Here is a 24403-nt window from a genome sequence, read left to right as displayed (position 1 = left end):
GGACATAAATACTGATCACCTCCTTTTCAAATGCCAGAGATCTCAGACAATGAGCTTTTTTTTTTTCCGTGTAAGAACAGTGGGAAAATGGTGTGCTTTATTTCCAAAGGGGTTAACTAGAAAAAAGATTGACAGGATCAAGAGAAGAGCAAGCCCATCAAGTTGGTAGCAGAACACTTGAGATGTCTACTTTCATCCTATGCCTCAATGGTACTTACTTATCATAAGTACCTCATGTGCTTATCTCTGTGGAGGTCCTAAATGATGTGGGTATTCAGCCAAAGGGTTCCCCTATGTTTCTAATTATGGAAGAGCTCCTGTTAGGCAGGTAGGTTGATAGGGCTGGGAGGTACACCCTGCTTTCATAGGTTCAGACTGCAGATGTCCTTCAGGTGTAAATTTTTTATATAATATTGAAATTCTAATTTTGGTGTTCAATATTAGTGTAGTTATGTATATCGGACAATGAAGATCGGAACGGAAATTGGACCCCTTATTGTAAGCTAAGTTCTACGTATTAAGGGATTTTAGGGGATACCTTGGAAGAATCACCATCAGCTATCCTGCATGGACATTGAGTGTGAGTGAAGTAATATGTCTTGCGAATTATGATGCATTGGGTTAAAAATCCTGTGTCTAAACAAGCTATAACATGTCAGATTTAGTTTCATTAGAATAAGTTGAATTTTGTACAAAAATCATTTAAATTATATTAGACTAAGATGATATTTGTAATGAAGAAACTGAAATTATATTTGTTGTTGCATAGTTGTATAATGGGCATCCCATTGCCTTTCAGATATCTGTGGTTCATGAATAACATCTTTGCTATCACATATATTTTAATGAAAGAGGATGTCCTTCAATCCATGTAGATTGATGAGTGCAGATACTCAAAAGTGCTTCAATGCTTTGTATAAATAGTACTTCTGTGCCATATCAAACCTTGTTTCAAGTGATTGAAGAATCACAAATCAGTATCTGATTAATGGAGAAAAACAGGATAAGAATGGTTTAATAATAAATGACATCAGAATTTAATGAATATACAGCAGCAACACTTTTAAGACAATTCTCTGACATGAAAATAGGATAGAGGCCATCACCTGTTACACATAAAATATCATGGAATCAGATATCTGATTTCAACAAGAAATAAAGGGATAAGCAACTAGAAAGAATCTATGAATATTATCTGTGAAACAGAAGAAAACTTTGTTTTATAAACTCAAAATGTACTGTAGTGGATAGCTTAAGATTGCAACCCAACAGAAAAACTTAAAGGAAAATAGAAACCAAATATTGCCTTGATAATCAAGAAGGACACGATGATGTGTGCTCTGCCTTCTTGCCTCCAAATCAAGTACATAATATGAGTTTTAGGTAAAAAGAAAAAAGATTTTAAGAAATACTATTTTTGTTCCAAGCAACATGGAGGATGTCTTTGTAAAAAAGCACATGGAGCCTCACCTCTAAATCTGAGCAAAACCAAATTCAAGATTATTAAAGACCTGAATGTTTGACCTATAGTCTTGTTCTAATGAGTATTGAATGGATCCCATTCCATTGCTCATGTGCTCCAAATGACTTCCAAAAGACTGCCACATCCCAGGATGGCACAATAGCAGTCACAATGGAGTGAAGAGTCTGCCTCCATGCACATTCCCAGTTAATTTGACATGGTATTAGAACCAGGTATATAATAATTATAGAATATGACAACAGGACACTTCATTTTCCCAGTCTATTGGTTTGTACTGAAACAATTTGCACTGAAATAGTCGTAATTCAACCAAATTATGAAACAAATGTTTATTCATAGTAACAAAGATAGTAAATTAAATTCCATAGCAGGATTTTATTATAATCCATTGACATACCAACCATTCCAAAAATGAAGTTGAAGACTCACTTAATTCAGTATGGATATTTTGAACAAAAATATAAGGTAGTTAAAAAAATAACAAATCAAATCAATCCTTCATCTTTGTCAGTCATTGCAATCTAACCGAATTAGTAGCTAACATCTATGTTATTGAAATGTAATCTAAGATAGAAATATTTCAAAACAAATGCAAAGTAGAAATAAATGAAAAGTGTGAGGTATATACCAGCATTAGCAATAAAATTCTATCTCTTAAATTGCACCTAAATTCTTTCCCTTGAATAAAATATATGAAATTAGCCTCTAACTTCTTAATGAGGTGTGAACAAACATCAACCAAAAAAATGTTTTATCAAATGTCATTGACTGCCAGGGACTGATTATCAGGAAAAAGTTCAGCATATCAGTGAATGTCTGCACAGGTACTGATATTTGACCAGATGGGTGTTGAATCTTTAAAATACAGGTATTTTTGGATTTAGCATATTGACATGTTCTCCAGATGGCAGGAATCACGGGAAGTTTGAGGAGTTTTTGGAAACATAAGTGGCATACAATAGTATATGAACAACAGAGAGCATGGTCAACTCCAGGCTCAATGTTGCATGTGAGACTGTCCTTCCCTAAACTAGACAATGTGTTACATAATGTTCCATGATTATAGTCAACATCTGAATGATATGGAACTTTTATGACCTTCTCAACTTCTGTCACAGTATAGAACTTCTGATGAAATCCATTGTGTTTGTGCATAATGGCTGTTGACACATGGTCAGGTATGAAGTATACAGGAGAAGATTATCCTTGGGATTTACTCTATGCACATGAATGCAGTCATGGCCCCTGAGGGTAGAAAACATGATCTCAAAACATGTTTTCAAAAATATGTTGATGAAAACATTTCAGAGCTCAGATGTAGAACCTGAGGCCAGAATTTTCCTCATGTCTCTAGGGAGCCTGACGTAGGAGGAATGGAAAGGAACTGTGAATATAATAAGTGAATCTCCAAACAGCAGTAGCCTTAAAACAGAAACATAGATGTAACTGTGTGTGTGATGTCTTTCTACATCAGAAACGGATTTCACAACTGCTCAATCTCAGATCCTAGCAGACATGAAGAAGCTCTGTGCTTTCACAATTTCATTTTTGTTTCTGAAGTTTTCTCTCATCTTGTGCTGTTTGACTGAACCAAGGTGCTTTTGGAGGATAAAGAATAGTGAAGATAATGATGGAGATTTGCAAAGGGAATGTCATTTTTACATTTGGTTATATGATGAACCTATTGAAGATAATTTTTATAATTCAGATTTAAGTTTTCGGTAAGTCATTAACTTTATTTCCTTTGTCAATGTCACTAATTTGACATATTTAGCTGTATACAGAAACTGTGGGTTCTGTTCTCTTCCTCACCATGTAACTTTAAGAACCCCTGAAAACGAATTATTATTTCAATCACTATTTTAATACTTCGAAATGTGTCACAGTTTAGTAGAGTTTTAGTGCAATTTTATACTCCAGTTTACAATGTTGGACAATGTGAAAATCTGGATTCTCTCTCTTGAGTGTTTTTGGATAATATATGTTGAAAGATATCTCTTCATCTGCCTTGAATTCACAATCCCCTCCTTTGTCAAGAACTCAATATGAAGAGACTGCATCACTGCCTATATTCAATTGTCTGCCAATGCCTCATTATGATCATGCTTCTAAATGCCTTCAAAAAAGTGTTACCTAATTCTGATTTCTGACAGATGAACATGCATCATTTCATTGAAATATTTGTGAATATTTTCATCTATTATACCTGGTTAAATATATAACATTACTTATATACTTGTGAATATACATATACTTTGCTTTAAAAATAGTCTTTAAATGAGTCTCATCCTGCAGTTCTGAATTTGATACTGAATAAGGAAAAAGAATGCTAATCTCATATTCTGTTACCAGAAAAATCTTTTTATCCAATTATACAAATGCACAGGCACAGATTAGGCTTATTATCACTATCAGATACAAGGTCAATATTTCTGTTAACTACTCAATAAACTTAACATTTTTTAGTAAGTAAAATTTGTTCACAATTCCTTTCCATTCATCCTATGTCATGTGCCCTGGATACATAGGGAAAATTCTGGCCTTAATCTCTACATCTGAGGTCTGAAAAGATAAGTCTAGGAGAATCGTTGTATTCCAGTGGAAAAGAATCTGTTCTCCATGTGGCTATTAGGTCTGAGAAACAAAGTGTGAGATGTTATCATTTGTGGCTGCAGATCATGCGGGAAAAGAGTGTTGAAATCATTTACCTTTTAGCTAATCATTGTGCCTGCTACTTCTTTCTTTTATAAACCAAGGTTTCTTGTGCTTTTATGTTTTTGGCTCTCATCCCATCCCCTATTCAATTTTCATGTCTTTGGGAATAAAGGAATACTTTTTTCAATTGGTAGCCACAGTGCACTGTACACTCTGTTTGTGATGGTTGCTTCACATTATTATCCTTCAGTGTTAGGTGAGTAGGAATTATATTTCTGATGTATTCTGCATTTTTTCCACACCTATTGGCAAAAATTTTCGAAATTCTCATTGATGACAATTGTTTAAGCCAAAATAAGTTTTAAAATTACAAATATATGAACTTTTCTGGATTAGAAAGAAAAACTTAGCGCTGAACTCTTAATTGAAAAATACAAATTTTAGCAAAAGACCATGTTTGGTGTCTTTACTCCTGATAAGAGGCAATAGAGAATAACAGATGAACTGCCAACTGTGCTGGGGCAGAGAAGCTCTCTGTGCTCAGACATCACTTAAAGGATCTCAAAGTATTAGGAAGATTGAGGTATTAAAAGAAATGTGATAAAACTTTTACAAGATAGAAATAGTAAGAACACACTAAAAGGCAACATGAACTTGATGTGTACAAGACCCTTCTGGTCATATGGTATATTGTATCATTGTGTATATCTTGAAATGGATAAATAAAATTAAATAAAATGGATATTAAAATGAGTAGCCTGATTGGTGATATTAACATTTGAATATATTAAAAGCATGATCTAAAAACATACAAAACAATTATAAAACATGTTCTAACATATTATTCATAATTTTCTTCCTGTGAATAAAATTAGCAATTTCATAATGCTTAAGTTCATAGAGTTTTTGTTATTTGGAAATATGTAAAATATTCTTACTGATAAAATATTTTCTCTACTTGAAACACTGATAATCTTCTTAAAGTAAGCTGATTGTTTGTCAAGAAACACAACTATATAGTGGGTTTTGAATACTCTCATACTGTCAGGTGGTATCTAATAAGGGCTTTTGAATATATTTCTTAGTGATTCACTATATAAAATTTTATGCTCCTTTATTATGCTTAATTCCAAAGAGTATTTTGTATGTTTTGTAATAACTTAGTAGTGAACATTAGACATAGTATCCTCAGTTATGGATATTATTAAATATTCATAAATGATATTTTAGTATCCTCAGTTATGGATATTATTAAATATTCATAAATGATAAAAGGATAAGAATAAAAAAGTTGAAAAAAACAGATATATTAGTTGATACCCAAAGTTTTCAATAATATTAAGATGATTGATGTATAAATTGCAGTTAAATAAAAATTATAAGGACAATCTGTTAGGTATTTCATATGTAGTGGAAGTCATGCTCTTTTATATATCTGTGGAATTACATCTCCAAGGTTATTTTATAGCAGTCTCACACAATAGGACTGTAATTTAGTTCAAGGATGGCATTCAGAGATAAAACAATGTTTATTTATTTTCATGAATACAAAATGTATCATATCACAGTGCCCAATGTGTATGAATTCTTAAGTTGTATTCGGCTCTAAAGATCCCTAATATATCAGGCTTATTTCAAGACATTTATACAGAAATTTAGTATATCTCATATTACAAACTTTACTGCAGTTGAAATTTTATATTTCACACATCTCCCTTAATCATCACTATGCCCTCTTGTAGAATTGCAGCAAGTGAATATGAGCTTCTTCTGGTAATGTTTTTTGCTACTGATGAGATCAACAAGAATCCTAATCTTTTACCCAACATGACTTTGATGTTCTCCATCATTGGTGAAAACTGTCATAATTTATTGAGAGATCTGGATCAAGAATATACACAAACATATGGACATATGAATTTTGTTAATTATTTCTGTTATTTAGATCATTCATGTACCATAGGTCTGACAGGACCATCATGGAAAACATCCTTAAAACTGGCAATGCATTCTTCGATGCCACTGGTAAGAAATTTTCACACTGAATGGGTTAAGAACATTAAATTACATTTACAGGTGCCTACAAGAAAACTTGGAAATAATGCATTTGTGGGTGTGCTGCTACACAAATACACACACATACATACACATTATATATATATATATGAATTAAATAATCAGTTCATAGATGTACTGTGCATACAGGTAAAATTGTGTTCTAGGAATTTTAGACTTATCAGAAATAGTCTAGAATCTAATAGGAATAATACATGATGTGTATAGTACAATCTTACTTTTCTTATCTAGAGTTCTGGAAGGTGAGTAGCATTAAATGTATATGAGTCTAAATATCCTAATAATAATATTCTTCACTGGAAGTTTCATCCTGTCTTCTATATCCTTTAGGTTTTCTTTGGAACATTTAATCCTAACCTGCGCGACCATGACCGGCTGTCCCATGTCCATCAGGTAGCCACCAAGGACACACATTTATCACATGGCATGGTCTCCTTGATGTTTCATTTTAGATGGACTTGGATAGGACTGGTCATCTCAGATGATGATCAGGGTATTCAGTTTCTCTCAGATGTAAGAGAAGAAAGCCAAAGTCATGGGATCTGTTTAGCTTTTGTTAATATGATCCCTGAAAACATGCAGATATACATGACAAGAGCTACAATATATGATAAACAAATTATGACATCTTCAGCAAAGGTTGTTATCATTTATGGTGAAATGAACTCTACTCTAGAAGTCAGCTTTAGAAGATGGGAAGATTTAGGTGCTCAGAGAATCTGGATCACAACCTCACAATGGGATGTCATCACAAATAAAAAAGAATTCACACTTAATCTCTTCCATGGGACTATTACTTTTGCACACCACAGTGTTGAGATTCCTAAATTAAGGAATTTCATGCAAACAATGAACACAGTCAAATACCTAAGAGATATTTCTCATACTATACTTGAATGGAACTATTTTAATTGTTCAATCTCCAAGAACAGCAGTAAAATGGATCATATTACGTTCAACAACACATTGGAATGGACAGCACTGCACAACTATGATATGGCCATGAGTGATGAAGGTTACAACTTGTATAATGCTGTTTATGCTGCGGCCCACACCTACCATGAACACATTCTTCAACAAGTAGAGTCTCAGAAAAAGGCAGAACACAAAAGACATTTCACTGCTTGTCAGCAGGTGAAGACTTACATTTCATTATGCTTAGATATATCAATGTGATCTTTTAAATGGACCCAGAGGAACAACTGTACATTTGTTAGAGATTATTCTCTCAGTGCAATGATTTGTATACTGCAAAAACCCCTAATGATTCATTTACATGGATGAATTTCACCCACAAAGATAATATTTAATAAGAGACCATACATTTTTACGAATACCAGTGAGTTTTGTGAAAAGGTGTCTCACATTTCAACCAAATGAGTTCAAAATTTAGAATAGGAGCCAAGAGTTTTATCATAAAAGCATTAAGTGATGACTAGACTAGAATTTTTTGCTAAAGAAAAGTTTTTCAGAAATTGATACATGTATGTGCTGTGGTTATTATTTAGCCATTTAAATTAACAATATACAAAACATAAATTACTAAGACTGCACATTTTATTAAATTTATGTTAATTTTATATGAGTATACTGTATGTACGTGAAAATAATTTGTTTATTTTCACAATTTCCAGATATTCAGACTTCCCCTTCATTCTCTCATACATGGCTTCACTTAAAAGAATTTTTTTTTGACAAGAATGTTCACACAGACACCCACACACGCAAACACACAGACATACACACACACACACACACACACAGTTACTTGTTATCTAGTAATCATTTTTTCTAGCACATTTTATCTTTATCATTAATATTAAGTATATAAGTTTTCAGTTATCAATGAGGTATACTATATTTTTCTACACACATTTATTTCAATACAGCTGTCTCTTGTGAAAGTCATTAAGAAATTGGGGAATTCTTAATTTTGAATTACCTTTATTGATATGCTTTATTGATATTGGAAGCATGCATCTCTTCTAGGTGTCCTCCTTGATGAAAACCAGGGTATTTACGAACCCTGTTGGAGAACTGGTGAACATGAAGCATAGGGAAAATCAGTGTACAGAGTATGATATTTTCATCATTTGGAATTTTCCACAAGGCCTTGGATTAAAAGTGAAAATAGGAAGCTATATACCTTGTTTTCAAAAGAGTCATCAACTTCATATATCTGATGATTTGGAATGGGCCATGGGAGGAACAGCAGTGGGTATACCATAATTTTTTCAGGTTATGTGTATTTTAAAATATAACACTGTGGTTAAGACCAATTGCTACTCTTGCAAAAGACCATCCTAAATTGCAATATTCAAAATTTGATAATGCTCAATTTCATGTAAATCTGGTAGTAGATGGATCACTGGCCTCTGGAATCCATGTTCAATAGTACCCAAAAGCCTGTTCACCTACAATGCAGGGATATATTTAATGATTTTAAAGTATAATGTATATGTACATATGATTAATGAAAAGTTTGTAACTATATATCATCCATGGGATATTTTTTTGGTTCTGTGCAAACATATCTATAGCCTAATTAAGTATATCACGCAGTCGTGAACATAAATGTTTCTCCAGATTCAAGGTTTTAGCTTTTTAATTTATATATTTTGTATGTTTTTTATTTATTTATTTACATTTCAAGTGTTATCCCCCTTCGTGATTTCCCCTCCTCCGTGGAGTATAGCCTTATCTGGCATCAGTGGGAGAGGAATCGCTTTGGCCTGTGAAGGCTTGATGCCCCAGCACAGGGGAATGCTAGAGTGGTGAGGCAGGAGTGGGTGGGTGGGGAGCTCCCTCATAGATGCAGAGAAAAGAGAGAAAGGGATAGTGTGTTCAAGGTTTTCTTTTACACTTAGGAATACTTCATTAATTTTATGGGAGTTTTGTATAACATATTTTGTTTGTAGTCATAAAACTACTCTTTCTTGATTTACCCTTCCTTCTCCCTCCATACACCACAGTATTCTATTTTGTAATTTATAAATCATGAAAGAAATACTTGTGCCACCTAAACATTCTTTTTGGATTGATCAGTTTAGGAAGGAAAATTTTATAATTGCTACAACCTGAATGTTACATATAAAATATTACACGATACAGTAATTTTTGTGTGACATTCAGTGTGTTGCAGGGTAATATAAATAAAAATATGCCTGATACTGTTAAGTGATACTGGGTATCAGAGGAATATGTATAGCATTTCTGTTTGTGTCCCATATATCAATCTATGGGACATTTTTCATATGACAAATACATGAAATACACACTCACATGCATATTATATAACATTTATGCACTGCCTCAGGTTCCCTCCTCTGTGTGTAGTGTGATGTGTTCTGCTGGATTCAGGAAAATTCAACAGAAAGAAACAGCAGACTGCTGCTTTGATTGTGTTCATTGCACAGAAAATGAGATTTCCAATGAAACAGGTACATGCTTGCATGCAGAAGAAAAAATGCTGAATTTGAATACCTTCTGTTTCCAAACTAGAAACATGAAATGGCCTAGATGCAAACTGAAGACCTAAACTCTCCATGATTCAGAACGTAAGCAGTTATATAATGTCAACTTCTTCTGGACTCAGCAAATAACTTCCAATATCTTCCTCAGTCAAGACATTTCTCTCACAATATGATGGTTACTGATTTTATATTATATATAAAGTGTTTAGGGGGACCTACCTGTACAACAATTTTTTAAAGAAACATTTTAGATGTAATCTATGCATATGTTTATTTTTCTTTGATTCATTGTACGTAGATATTTGGTCACCTGATGTGTCCACAATCTTTCCCTCCATCACCAAGCTTACTCTGTGAGAAAGATCAGATGCGCAGGGTAACAGTTGTTGTTTAATGAAATATATTTTAATAGGTTTAATGGACAAATGATTAAGTATTTCCTGTCAAAGGATTAGAACAAGAGTGCAGGTTTCAATAATGGAACAAGAGATGGGCTAGTGCTTAGCTAAGAATGTTAACATCCATGAACTTCATGTCATGTAGCTTGAAATGCGTATTTGGGGAGTAAGAGATTGTAAAACAATGAGAGGGACTTGCATAGGTCTATGAGGTCTACAGCTTCAAGAATGAAAATATTCCTTTTTGCAAATAGTGTTTAAATGAGGAATTGTATGTTCTGGTTCCTATGTGAAGACACAGACAAAGACACAAACCACAGAGCAAACAAAGCACATGATGCATTTCATCAACTGACACCACTACTAATGTCTGCACACTACCTTTGTCTGTGAATAATGTATTTATGTTTGGAGGAATTAAATACTCTGAGATTATTACTATTAGTCACCATTTTTTTATTTTTATTTAATAAGTATTTTTTTCTGTTGTACTTCTTCTGTTGCTGTTTTGTTTGATGACAAACATAGGTTAGTACAGTGCAATCTTAAGTTAGTGGTTATATAGCAAATAGGAATGGAAGAGATGCTCAACACCAAAATGTTTATTAATATTTCCTATGAATAATACAAATGTAAAATTATTTCCTATGTAATTATGATATCGTATAAGGGGTTATTTTCATTTGCCAGCAGATATGGAACAGTGTGTGAAGTGTCCAGATGATAAGTATGCCAACATAGAGCAAACCTACTGCCTCTCAAGAGCTGTATCATTTCTGACTTATGACGAGCCACTGGGGATGGCTCTAGGCTGCATGGCATTGTCCTTCTCGGCCATCACAATTCTATTCCTTGTCACATTTGTGAAGTACAATGATACTCCCATTGTGAAGGCCAATAACCGCATTCTCAGCTATATCCTGCTCATCTCTCTAGTCTTCTGCTTTCTCTGCTCGCTGCTCTTCATTGGACATCCCAACCAGGTCACCTGCATCTTGCAGCAGACCACATTTGGAGTATTTTTCACTGTGTCTGTTTCTACAGTGTTGGCCAAAACAATAACTGTGGTCATGGCTTTCAAGCTCACTACTCCAGGAAGAAGAATGAGAGGGATGTTGGTAACAGGGGCGCCTAAGTTGGTCATTCCCATTTGTACCCTAATCCAACTTGTTCTCTGTGGAATCTGGTTGGTAACATCTCCTCCCTTTATTGACAGAGATATACAATCTGAACATGGGAAGATTGTCATTCTTTGCAATAAAGGCTCTGTCATTGCCTTCCACGTTGTCCTGGGATACTTGGGCTCCTTGGCTCTGGTGAGCTTCAGTTTGGCTTTCTTGGCTAGGAACCTTCCTGACACATTCAATGAAGCCAAGTTCCTAACTTTCAGCATGCTGGTGTTCTGCAGTGTCTGGATCACCTTCCTCCCTGTCTACCACAGCACCAGGGGGAGGGTCATGGTGGTTGTGGAGGTTTTCTCAATCTTGGCTTCTAGTGCAGGGTTGCTAATGTGTATCTTTGTCCCAAAGTGTTATGCTATTTTAATTAGACCAGATTCAAACTGCATAAAGAACCACAAAGGTAAATTGCTTTATTGAAACTTTCATGGTATGAAAATGTTAGATGATATTCAACTGATCTTACTCTTCATCTCAACAAAAGTAGTATTTCATCATATAAAAAAAATGTTAGTAATATACCGATGTGTACTTACAAACAGGACTGTAAACATGAATATGCTGAGAACTGGGATCTCAATTGAGAAATGGGTACCATCATTCTGACCTGTGGTTGTGTGTTTAAGCCATGTACTTAATTAATGATTAATATGAGGTTACGTTACTGTCTGTGAACAGTGCCACATCTAGCAACACTGTCCTTGAGTTACAAGAAAGGGCACTGCATACAACATGGACTTGAAGCCGGTATTCAATATTATTCCACTTGCATTCATGGGGTTCTTGCATCCACATTCATGTGTTGACTTCATTCAATGTACTATGACAAAGTTAGATAAATAAATAAACCACTTTCTCACATATTTACTTTGGTCTTGGTGCAAGCCGACAGGAAGTGCCTCTATTTTGAACAGGAAGTGAGTCCCAGGTGTTCATAGGAGATGTAGTTCGTGTGTGTCTGTCCAAGACCCGCTCTCTATAGCCACCTGGTGGCCATAGAGTGTGACTGCATGCCAACAGGAAGTGCATCCATGTTGGATAGTAAGTCGGGCCCAGGAACTCATTGGAGATGTAGTGTGTATGGGGCCTAGAGCCGATCTCTATCGCCACCCAGTGGTGAAAAATGCCACTGCTCCCCTGGTTCTTTTGCTCAAGGGGACGAATCTGGGCCCTGAGCACAGGTCAGAGTTTTGGGAAAATGGTGTGGCCGGGCCGCCTGAGTTCCTGGGCGGGCTGCGGCTCAGATCCGCGCCCCCTGCTCCCATTGTACCTGTAGAAGTGCAGGAACAGAGGCTCTCTCTGTCTCTCTGTCTCTCTGTCTCTCTCTCTGTTCATCTTCTCTATGTCTCTCTCTGCTCCTCCTTTCCATCTGGGGCTGCCTGGCATTGGTCTGCCAGTGAGAGACCCAACCCGGCTTCCATGAGTCCCGCAGCCCCCTGGTTCTGGTTCTCCCTTCTCTTTCCTTTTCCCTTGTCACTGGGGACCATGCCAGAGTCCACGTCCGACCGAGAGGCCCCAGTCTGTCTGTCCCAGTTCTCCCTTTTCTCCCTTTTCCTTTCTTCCAGAACCAGGCTGCCTGGCCTTTACCGTTGCCCATGCAGCTCATGTCTCTGTGTCTGTCTGTACCCCTGGTTCCCGTCTCCCTTCTCATCGGGGACCAAGCCTGAGTCCATGTCAGACCGAGAGGCATCATCCCTGCTTCCTTGTGTCTAGCTGTCCCCGGGGCTGTCTGTCTCCAAGCTCCCTTCTTTCCTTCTGACACGGCCTGCCTGACCTTAGCCTGGGTCTCTCTGTCTCTCTGTCTCTGTCTCGCCATCCTTTCTTCCAGGGCCCAGACTGAGAGACATCTGCCTGGCCCATGCTTCCGCCCTGCCTCCCCCGACTGTCTCTGTCTCTGTCCTGGTCCCATCTCCCTCCCTCCCTCACGTTGACCACTTGTCCCAGCCAGCCCTGGGCACCTCCAGGGCTGTGTCTGTCTTTCTGGCAGACCCCAGACAGACCCCACCCCAGACCTCAGCCCCATGTCCTAACCCCAAGTCAGAGTCTGTCCCTCTCTTCCTAAGGAGGGGGACACCCAAAGCGGATATCAAGTGTGGAGGATGGGGTGGTGACCCTGTGAAGTATACCAGCATATACCAGCAGGACTCTTTTTAAGTTTTTTAAGTTTTTTTTTAAAGATTTTTTTAAATGATACCTTGGTCAAAGAAGGAATAAAGAAAGAAATTAAAGACTTTTTAGAGTTTAATGAAAATGAAGCCACAACATACCCAAACTTATGCAAATCAATGAAAACATTTTTAAGAGGGAAACTCATAGCTCTGAGTGCCTCCAAAAAGAAACTAGAGAGAGCACACTCTAGCAGCTTGTTAACATACCTAAAAGCTTTAGAATAAAAGGAAGCAAATTCACCCAAGAGGAGTGGACAGCAGGAAATAATCAAACTCAGGGGCGAAATTAAACAAGTGGAAACAAGAACTATTTAAAGAATCAACCAAAGGAGGAGGTGGTTCTTTGAGAAAATCAACAAGATAGATAAACGCTTAGAGAAACTCACTAGAGGGCACAGGGAGAGCATCCTAATTAACAAAGTCAGAAATGAAAAGGGAGACAAATACAGATACTGAAGAAATCCAAAACACAATCAGATCCTTCTACAAAAGGCTATACTCAACAAAACTGGGAAACCTGGATGAAATGGACAAATTTGAAGACAGATCCCAAGTACCAAAGTTAAATCAAGATCAGTTTAATGATTTAAACAGTCCGATATCCCCTAAAGTAATAGAAGCAGTCATTAATAGTCTCCCAACCAAAAAAAGCACAGGACCAGATGAATTTAATGCAGAGTTCTATCAGACCTTCACGAAGATCTAATTCCAGTTCTCCACAAACTTTTCCACAAATTACAAGCAGAAAGTACTCTATCTAATTCATTCTGTGAAGCCACAATTACTCTGATACTTAAACCACACAAAGATCCAACAAAGATAGAGAACTTCAGACCAATTTCCCTTATGAATATCGATGCAAAAATACTCAACAAAATTCTCCTTAACTGAATCCAAGAACACATCAAAACAATCATCCATCCTGACCAAGTAAGTTTCATCCCAGGGATGCAGGGATGGTTCAGTATTATGGAAATCCATCAACTTCGTTCACTATATAAACAAACTCAAAGACAAAAACCACATGATCATCTCATTAGATGCTGAGAAAGCATTTGACAAAATCCAACACCCATTCATAATAAAAGTCTTGGAAAGATCAGAAATTTGAGGCCCATACATAAACATGATAGAACAACCTACAGCAAACCAGTAGCCAACATAAAAATTATGGTGAGGAGCTGGAAGCAATCCCACAAAAGTCATGGACTAGACAAGGCTGTCCACTTTCTCCATACCTATTCATCATAGTATTTGAATTCCTAACCAGAGCAGTTTGACAACAAAAGGAGATCAAGGGGATACAAATTGGAAAGGAAGATGTCAAAATATCACATTTTGCAGATGATATGATAGTATATATAAGTGACCCTAAAAATTCCACCAAAGAGTATCAGCTTCAGTGAAGTAGCTGGATATAAAATTAACTCGAACATGTCAATGGCCTTTCTCTACACAAAGGATAAGGAGTCTGAGAAATAAATTAGGGAAACAACACAATTCACAATAGTCACAAATAATATAAAATACCTTGGTGTGACTTTAACTAAGGAAGTGAAAGATCTGTATGATAAGAACTTCAAATCTCTGAAGAAAGAAGTTAAAAAAGATCTCAGAAGATGAAAACATCTCCCATGGCAGAGAAGCACCTGAAAAAATGTTCAACATCCTTAATCATCAGGGAAATGCAAATCAAAACAACCCTGAGATTCCACCTCACACCAGTCAGAATGGCTAAGATCAAAAATTCAGGTGACAGCAGATGCTGGCGAGGATGTGGAGAAAGAGGAACACTCCTTCATTGTTGTTGGGATGGCAAGCTGGTACAACCACTCTGGAAATCAGTCTGGTGATATCTCAGAAAATTGGAAAGAGTACAACCGGTGGATCCCACAATACCGCTCCTGGGCATATATCCAGAAGATGTTCCAACTGGTAAGAAGGACACATGCTCCACTATGTTCATAGCAGCCTTATTTATAATAGACAGAAGCTGGAAAAAACCCAGATGTATCTCAACAGAGGAATGGATACAGAAAATGTGGTATATTTACACAATGGAGTACTACTCAGCTATTAAAAAAGGGAATTTATGAAATTCCTAGGCAAATGCATGGACCTAGAGGGCATCATCCTGAGTGAGGTAACCCAATCACAAAAGAACTCAAATGATATGTACTCACATATAAGTGGATATTAGCCCAGAAACTTACTATACCCGAGATATAAGATACAATCTGCAAAACACATGAAACTCAAGAAGAATGAAGACCAAAATGTGAACACTTTGCCTCTTCTTAGAATTGGGAAAAAACACCCATGGAAGGAGTTACAGAGACAAAGTTTGGAGGTGAGATGAAAGGATGACTACCATACATTTTGATCCATCCCATAATCAGTCTCCAAACGTTGACACCATTGCATACACTAACAAGATTTTGCTGAAAGGACCCTGATATATCTGTCTCTTATGAGGCTATGCTGGTGGGGCCTAGGAAACAAAAAAGTAGATGCTCACAGTCAGCTATTGGATGGATCACAACGACCAATGGAGGAGCTAGAGAAAATACCCAAGGAGCTGAAGGGGTCTGCAACCCTTTAGGTGGAACAACAATATGAACTAACCAATACCCCCCAGAGCTCGTGTCTCTTGCTGCATATGTATCATAAGATGGCCTAGTTGGCCAACATTTGAAAGAGAGGCCCTTTGGTCTTGCAAACTTTATATGCCTCAGTACAGGGGAACACCAGGGCCAAGAAGAGGGAGTGGGTGAGTGGGGCAGTGAGTGGGGCAGTGGGTGGGAGAGCTGGTGGGTGACATTTGGGATAGCATTGTTAATGTAAATGAAGAAAATACCTAATTAAAAAACTCAGCACATGGGTGATAGATGCAGGTGGATTTCTGTGATTTTCAGGCCAGCCAGGTTTGTAGAGCTGGTTCGAGTACAGGCAGGGCTCCACATGAAACCTTGTCTCAAAGCCCATGCCCCACAGGAATGTGAATCCTTTACTAGCCAGCATCAAAGAGCAGGCTCATGCCTCAGAGCATCTCGGAACCTAAGCTCAGGAGAACAACATTTTTAGAGGCAAAAATCACAAACTCCAACTCACATCAAAGTTTGATGAGGGTCAGAGTAACTTTGAAAAATTATTTTCTGGCAGAGCATAGTAATTACCTCAGACAGACATAACCTGTCAGTTATTTTTAGCTTATACTTTATTTATTTATTTTGGTTTATAATAATTATTTTGGTTAATATATCTAAATTATGATCAAGGCCATGGAAAATCTCAAGTGTTTTGCCAAGGGAGACATTACTATTGGGGAGTAGAAGGGTAAGGACTTTCTAAGCAAATTATGAAATAGAATTAAGACAAGAAGATGTCAAAATAGTCATGTGATTTCCAGGACAGTCAGGGCTGGTTAAACTCTGGCTCTCTTTGTATCTGTCTCTTTTTCTCTCTGTGTACCTTTCTCTCTCTCTCTCTCTCTCTCTCTCTCTCTCTCTATATATATATATATATATATATATATATATATATATATGTGTGTGTGTGTGTGTGTGTGTGTGTGTGTGTATGTATATGTGTGTGTATATGTATATGTGTGTGTGTGTGTGTCTATCTGTGTCTCTGTTTCTGTCATTCTCTTTTTCCAAAAAAAAAAAAGCACTTGCTGCTCTTGTAGAAAACCTGGGTTAGAGGTGTATGTAGACCCAAGAACCCTCTCCTGGCCTTGGTGAGCACTAGGCATACACACAGCACACTTAAAAACATTTGGAGTGCCAGGCAGTGGTGACACACGCCTTTAATTCCAGCAGTCGGGAGGCAGAGGCAGGCAGATTTCTGAGTTTGAGGCCACCCTTGTCTACACAGTGAGTTCCGAGACACCAGGGCTACACAGAAAAGTGTAGTGGGTGGATGTATGGTGGAGCACCAGCATGGAGGCAGATTAAGGGGTGGAATGGGAGTGTTCAAAGGGGAAATCTAGAAGGCAGATAACATTTGAAATGAAAATAATCCAGGAAAAACAAAGAATAATTAGAACAGACCTTTTTACATTCAGCGATAGGGTTACTGTTACTTATTAAAAATTCTCAAGAGTTCAGTGTCCCTACAGTCAGATGAGGATGCAAATGGGTGCATGGTATTTCTAATTTTGCAGTTTTCAAAGATTAATATTATAATATTACAACATTGATCTCTCACACTTATATTCCCTCTTCACATATATAAAACAAATAACTCCCTAATTTACAAGCACTTTTGTTACATTTACATGCACACAGAAACACAAACACACACATACACCTCTTGGGTGTAACTACACATTGGAAGTATTCCTTTCTTACTCTGATTCAGAATGACAGTTTACATGAGCTCAGATACCTTATTTTGGAATCTGAGTGAATGTGTGACTTTGGTATTAGTTGACTGCTAAGAGAAAACACAAACTGTGTGTGAGAGAGTGAATGAATGTTGTAGATGACATCCCAATATCATCCCCTTTGCAGGAGAGAAGATAAGAGACTTTTTTTTCATACTAAGTATTAGAGGAGTAGACATTAAGAGAGAAAGAAATATTTTATTCATCACATAGAATATTGTAGAGCATTGACGGAAATTTCAGTTAATTATATAGTGTATTGATCTTGCAGAAGACCTGCTTGCAGTAGGCAACAAGTGGGGAATGGGATGAGGAATTGTGGAAGAGGGAACTGGGAAGTTGTACAATGACTGGAATGTAAATTTTAAAAAAAATTAAAGAGACAGGGAATAGAATGATGGCTCACCTGATTAATAGTTCTTGCTTTCGAAGAAGACATTAGATTAGTCATAAAAACCCTTATTGGGAATCACTACTCTCTGTAACTACCATTCCAGTGTATCTTCTGCATTTTTTGTGGGTTCCATAGGCAGTGCAATCATGTGGTGCACTGACAAGCATGTAGGCAAAAACACATACAAAATTTTACACATGAAATATATTTTTAGAAAAGAATTGATATCCTAGCTTCAAAATAATAAGGCAGAAAGAATAAATTCTACCACACTCTACCTTTATGTTTGTCAACTCCCTCAGATAAAAAGATAAAACAATCAAATTGGAGATCCAAATCAAAAATGAAAACAAACAAATCCCAAAAGCCAAAATATACACAAACAAAACACCACTAAATTAAAATATTACATCAGGTTTGAAATATACAACAACATATAACATAAGTAGTGGATCCTAAAAGAAGGAATGAGAATATGAATCTCATACATTACAACATAAAGGAATTCTATCAAAATATAGAACCTGGAAGCCACATACACACACACAGACACACACACACACACACACACACACACACACACACACACACACACACAGACATGTATGTATGTATGTATGTATGTATGTATGTATGTATTAGACATCAATATTCAGGCTCAGAACCCTGACAGGTCATTTTCAGACGAGGACCTCCAAAGATGCAGTTCAGTTAATTTGTTTTTCACTGTGTATTGTTGGCTATGCAGTCTAATATTAATAATGGTTTGCAGGGTGCAGGTTGGCAGACACCCCCACGTTCCACAGAGGACTCTCACCTCCATCTCTCTATCACTGGTGAGTGGAACACAACATCGGTTCCAATCCAATAGCGAGGGACCTGAGTTAGCAGCAGGGGAGTAGGACACCTGCTTAATCACGGGCACAAGTCCCTTCCAGTAGGCACCAGCCCCAGGTTCCCTTGGGTTCAAGTCGGCAGACACCCTAACAGACGCCCAGAGGACTCTCCACATGATCTTTGGATCAGTGATCAGACAGCTCCAGAGTCCTCAGAAGTGACACCACTTCCAGACACTGTAACATGCCCAGGATCTTAGGATAACGGGGTCACAGAATAGCAGGAGCTTGGTGACACCAGGATTTCAGAGTCTCAGAGAAAGCTTGACTGCCAAGAACTCTGAGACACCCAGAATCTAAGGTTCATAGGAACCTGCAATCAAAGTGAAGGAAAATGAGATTTTGTAACTTGTGATTCATGTAAAAGAGTTGTCTATGAGCCCGTGGCCTGGGGCAGAGGACAAAGCAGAACAGACAGAGCTGTTGTGAAGACATTCCTAAGAACAGCTTGACTGCAAAGATGAAAAAGAATGCAAGGCTATCTTGTCTGAGTCAACACCACCAGGCTGGAATGTCCTCTCTATCTACTGCCCCTTGACACTGGGTAAAGTCATAAAACAACTGGTTGCTATGTGAAAAAGATAAGCCCCAAGGCCCACAGGAACAAAGTCCTGATGCCCTTTTGCTGACATGAAATCTTTCTGTTAATGTTTGAATATGCCAATAGTGTGTCGCTATGATGAATTCCACACCCCTAAGCCACATACCTTATAAAACCACCTAGCTTCCAAGCCTTATGGTCAGATCCACTGTCTTCTGTGTGAGATACCTTTTGACCTGGAGCTCTGCCGTTAAAATATCTCATGTTTTTACATCAAGGTGTTGTGTTCTGTTCGTGATTCTTGGGTTCACATCCAATTGGGAGTTGAGTGGGGGGTTCCCCACTGGGTTTCCCCTCTAGGTTCTATCAAAAGGATCACAGAGAAAGATGGACTCTGAGGAATCCTGAATCGACTGGGATTATAGGAAGGACAGGCTCCAATCAGATATATTGTGGGCAGCAAGTACTTGAGATAATCAGATTGCAGGAGGCAAGCATAAGAACAGAAGCAACAGAAAGCAAGGTTACTTGGTATCAACAGAACCAAAATATCCCACCATAGCAAGCCCTGAATATCCCATCTCACCAGAAAAGCAAGACATGGGTCTAAAATCACTTCTTATGAGGAAACGACTCAAAGATATGGGCACAGGGGGAAAATTCGTAAAAGAGAACAGCAATGGCTTGTGCAATAAGATCGAGAATCGAAAAAATGGGACCTCATAAAATTGCTAAGCTTCTGTAAGGCAAAAGACACTGTCAATAAAACAAAAAGGCAACCAACAGATAGGGAAAGAATCTTATCAATTCTAAATCCGTTAAGGGACTAATATCCAATATATATAAAGAACTCAAGGAGTTAGACTCTAAAAAATCAAATAAGCCTATTAAAAAATGGGGTACAGAGCTAAACAAAGAATTCTCAACTGAGGAATACCGAATGGCTGAGAAGCACCTGAAAAAATGTTCAACATCCTTAATCATCAGGGAAATGAAAATCAAAACAACCCTGAGATTCCACCTCACACCAGTCAAAATGGCTAAGATCAAAAATTCAGGTGACAGCAGATGCTGGTGAGGATGTGGAGAAAGAGGAACACTCCTCCATTGTTGGTGGGATTGCAAGCTTGTACAACCACTCTGGAAATCGGTCTGGTAGTTCCTCAGAAAATTGGACATAGTACTACCAGAAGATCCAGCAACACCTCTCCTGGACATATACCCAGAAGATGCTCCAACGTGTAATAATGACTCATGTTCTATTATGTTCATAACGGCCTTATTTATAATCGCCAGTTGCTGAAAAGAACATAAATGTCACTCAACAGAGGAATGGATACAGAAATTCTGGTACATTTGCACAATGGGGTACTACTCAGCAATTATAAACAATGAATTTATGACATTTTTAGCAAAATGGTTGTATCTGGAGGATATCATTCTGAGTGTGGTAACCCAATAACAAAAGAACACATATGAATGCACTAATTGATAAGCAGATATTAGCCCAGAAACAGACTAACCAAGATACAATTTGCAAAACATATGAAACTCGAGATGAAGGAAGACCAAAGGGTCGATAGTTCGTTGCTTCTTAGAATGGAAAACAATATACCCAAGGAAGGAGTTACAGAGACAAATTTTGGAGCTGAGAAAGAAAAAAGGATCATCCAGAGACTGCCCCACCTGAGGATCCTTCCCATGTGCAACAACCAAACCCAGACACTATTGCATATGCTAGCAAGATTTTAATTACAGGACCCTGGTATAGCTCTCTTTTCTGAGGCTATGCCAGTGCAATATATAGAAGTGGATGCTCACAGTCATCTATTGGATGGAATACAGGGCCCGTAAATAAAAAAGCTAGAGAAAATACCAAAGAGCTAAAGTGGTTACTAACCCTATAGGAGGAACAACAATATGAACTAACCAATACACCCCAGAACTGTGCCTGTAGGTGCATATGTGGAAGAGGGTGGCCTAAGCAGATCTCCTGAAAGAGTCATACCAACAACAACTTACTTTAATATTATCCATGGCATATTTTAAAATGAAAATTTAGAAAGGTATAAAATAAAATATACATGGCATCCCAAATAAAGTTATGAATATTTTTCTGCTTTCATCATATTCAGCTGATAAGTCCAACTGAGATTTCTGCTGTTTATACAAATCACTTGCTAAATTTTGTAATAGCATAAAACCTAGCCATCTACTGTGTTTTTGTATCTTCAGGAAAAATATTATACTCAGTCCTATTAAGACAAATTCTCCCTCTCGGTCATATAACCAACAAATGCTCTAACATGTTATAAGGACATACTCCAGAATGTGTATCACAGACGTATTTATAATAGCCAGGAGCTGGAAAGAACACAGATGTCCCTCAACAGAGGAATGGATACAGAAAATGTGGTACGTTTACACAATGGAGTACTACTCAACTATTACAAGCAATGAACTCATTGAATGGAAGAAACTACAAATTCTCATCCTGAGTGAGGTAACACAGTCACAAAAGAACACACATGGTATGCACTCACTGATAAATGGATATTAAACCAGAAGCTTGGAATAATCAAGTTACAATTCATGAACCACATGAAAATCAAGAAGACAGAAGTCCAAAGTGTGGCTACTGCAGTCCTTTTAGAAGAAGAAACAAAATATCCATGGGGAAGATACAAAGTGTAGAGCAGAGACTGAAGGAATGATCATCTAGAGACTGCCCATTCTGAGGATCCATCTCATATAAAGTCACCAAACCCAGACTCTATTGTGGATGCCAACAAGTGATTACAGACAGGAGCCTGATATAGCTGTCTCCTGAGAGGCTCTGCCAGTGTCTGACAAATACAGAGGTGGATGCTCACAGCCAACCAATGGAAAGAGCCCAAGGTCGGCAATGGAGGAGCTAGAGGAAGGACCCAAAGAGGTGAAGCAGCTAACAGCATCATTGGAGGAGCGAAATATGAACTAACCAGTAGCTCAGAGTTTCCAGGGTCTAAACCACCAGCCAAAGAGTTCACATGGAGGGACCTACGGCTCCAGCTGCATATGAAGTGTAGGACAGCCTTGTTGAAGATCAATGGGAGAAGAGGCCCTTGATCCTGAAAAGGCTCTATGCTGAAAGGATGTTTTCAGAGGGGGAAACCAGGAAGGAGGATGACATTTGAAATGTAAAATTTTAAAAATCTCATAAAAAAGGAAAAAATGGAAAAATTAATGGGTTTCTCCTTGGCAATAAAGAGTTTATCTCATGTCTCCACATCCAACTTTCATTATAAAATGCTTTGTAGTCATAGTTGGGTGTTTTCCATACCAGGATTTTCATAACAAGATTCATATTCATTGGAGCATAATGTGACTGAATATTTGGTACTCTACACGTGAGCAGGCCCTATCATAGCAGTATATTTCAAGAACAGCTCTTCTGTAATGAATGATTATTAACAAATTGACTTTGATCTAAATTCTTATGATAAGCTCTCTGATTCAGAGGATCTCTCTAAAGTCACACTATAAAATCAATACATAACTCTTGGTTTTGTAAAGGTTACTTTAAAAAAATATGGATTGTTTTACCAATATTTTAAGCAGATATATATTACATGAATCAAATTAGAAAAAGTCATTTAGAGAATAGATTGAACAGATTTTCTCACAATTGAACCACATGAAAGGATGAAAGTTCGGGTACTTTTCTCTTCAGCAATCATTGAAAAGTATGTAGGACACAGTATTACTTGCATAAAATACACAATGATGATTAAACATTTATATTTACCATAAAGTTCAGGTTTCTTCCTCAAAATCATGTTATGTAAATATGTTTGAATGATTCAATCCCATTGACATAAAAGGGATTTCCCTATCTGGTCTAGTATATTCAGGAAGAATAAACATATGTAAATGCATACAGTACTTAAGGTATGTAATAGACCTCACAAACAGTAGACATCTGGAATGGGACTTTGATCCCTAATGCACACACCTAATTAAAAGAAAAAAATTTGGGCTCATGACTGTGGAATAAGTAGTTACGTATGGCAAACGATCATCAAAAGACTGAACAATTCATCCAATTGAAAGACCTAAACAATCTTGAATTGGAAAAAGTACCTGTCTCTGATTCTGACAGTTGTTTTCCTCTATTAAAGACACGTCAGACACACAAACTGCTGATTCAGGATGCGTAGGATGTCACTCTCAGGGGTTGGTTTTCAAAGGAGTTCAGAGAATGTAATGTCTCATAAGAATAATTTGCTCTGAGTTAGTACAGTCTGATAGCCACTGTAACTAGAAGAACAAACTGGGAATATAGTAAAATATTGAACAGATATAAACTGGGAAATATCATTTCCTCCCTGACTCCTTATGGTCTCCTTTTGGCAAGCCAAAATCCAATAAAATAAAATATAAAAATTCACACTATACTAGCTTTGGACTTGCCTGCTCCTGTCTCCCAGGATGGACAAAATAATGTACTATAATCCTCATCATTCAGGAATTATGATAAGCAGGAAAGTTCCTTAAATTCACAGTGGCACCATTTTCTGTTATTCACTACTGGGAAGCCAGACTCAAGTATGCGTACTCCAGGAATTTTCACATCACTGTTCCATGACTCACTGTGCCAGTCCCAGGACCACATCTTCCTTGTTGTTTTACAGTGAGATGAAAAGCCAGCTTCCTTAGGTTTCTCTCTTATTTCTCTATGCCTTCCATTCTCAATCTCAAGGAGACTCCTCCAC

At 37.4% G+C, this 24403-nt stretch overlaps 1 protein-coding gene across 6 annotated transcripts; it reads left to right on the top strand.

The window, feature by feature from the left end:
* The first annotated feature begins 2918 nt into the window (after positions 1-2918).
* On the top strand, positions 2919-12018 carry LOC147004454 (vomeronasal type-2 receptor 116-like). Of its 6 annotated transcripts, none has more exons than XM_085837886.1 (6): positions 2919-3204; positions 5881-6163; positions 6545-7348; positions 8204-8427; positions 9524-9654; positions 10779-12018. In XM_085837886.1, the coding sequence occupies exons 1-6, from the start codon at positions 2999-3001 to the stop codon at positions 11681-11683; spliced, it is 2553 nt and encodes an 850-aa protein (XP_085694012.1). In that variant the 5' UTR covers positions 2919-2998; the 3' UTR covers positions 11684-12018. The 6 variants fall into 6 exon arrangements, with proteins under 6 accessions (XP_085694012.1, XP_085694011.1, XP_085694010.1 ...); XM_085837885.1 differs by having other exon boundaries at positions 8204-8428; positions 9531-9654; XM_085837884.1 differs by having other exon boundaries at positions 8204-8428; positions 9531-9654; positions 10776-12018.
* The last annotated feature ends 12385 nt before the right edge of the window (positions 12019-24403 follow it).

This window comes from Mus caroli, unplaced genomic scaffold (assembly GCF_978045245.1).
Source record: "Mus caroli unplaced genomic scaffold, Mus_caroli_1 scaffold_5, whole genome shotgun sequence".
Taxonomy (NCBI): Eukaryota; Metazoa; Chordata; class Mammalia; order Rodentia; family Muridae; genus Mus; species Mus caroli.
The sequence above is the reverse complement of the archived record's forward strand: the minus strand, read 5'-3'. Positions and strand labels throughout refer to the sequence as shown.

Excerpts from the sequence above, each read along its gene's own strand:
- LOC147004454 (XM_085837886.1), top strand. The coding sequence starts at position 2,999 with ATGAAGAAGCTCTGTGCTTTCACAATTTCATTTTTGTTTCTGAAGTTT. Across the intron at positions 6,164-6,544 it reads TGCATTCTTCGATGCCACTG|GTTTTCTTTGGAACATTTAA; the intron begins GTAAGAAATTTT and ends TATATCCTTTAG. Across the intron at positions 8,428-9,523 it reads TGGGCCATGGGAGGAACAGC|GCCTCAGGTTCCCTCCTCTG; the intron begins AGTGGGTATACC and ends CATTTATGCACT.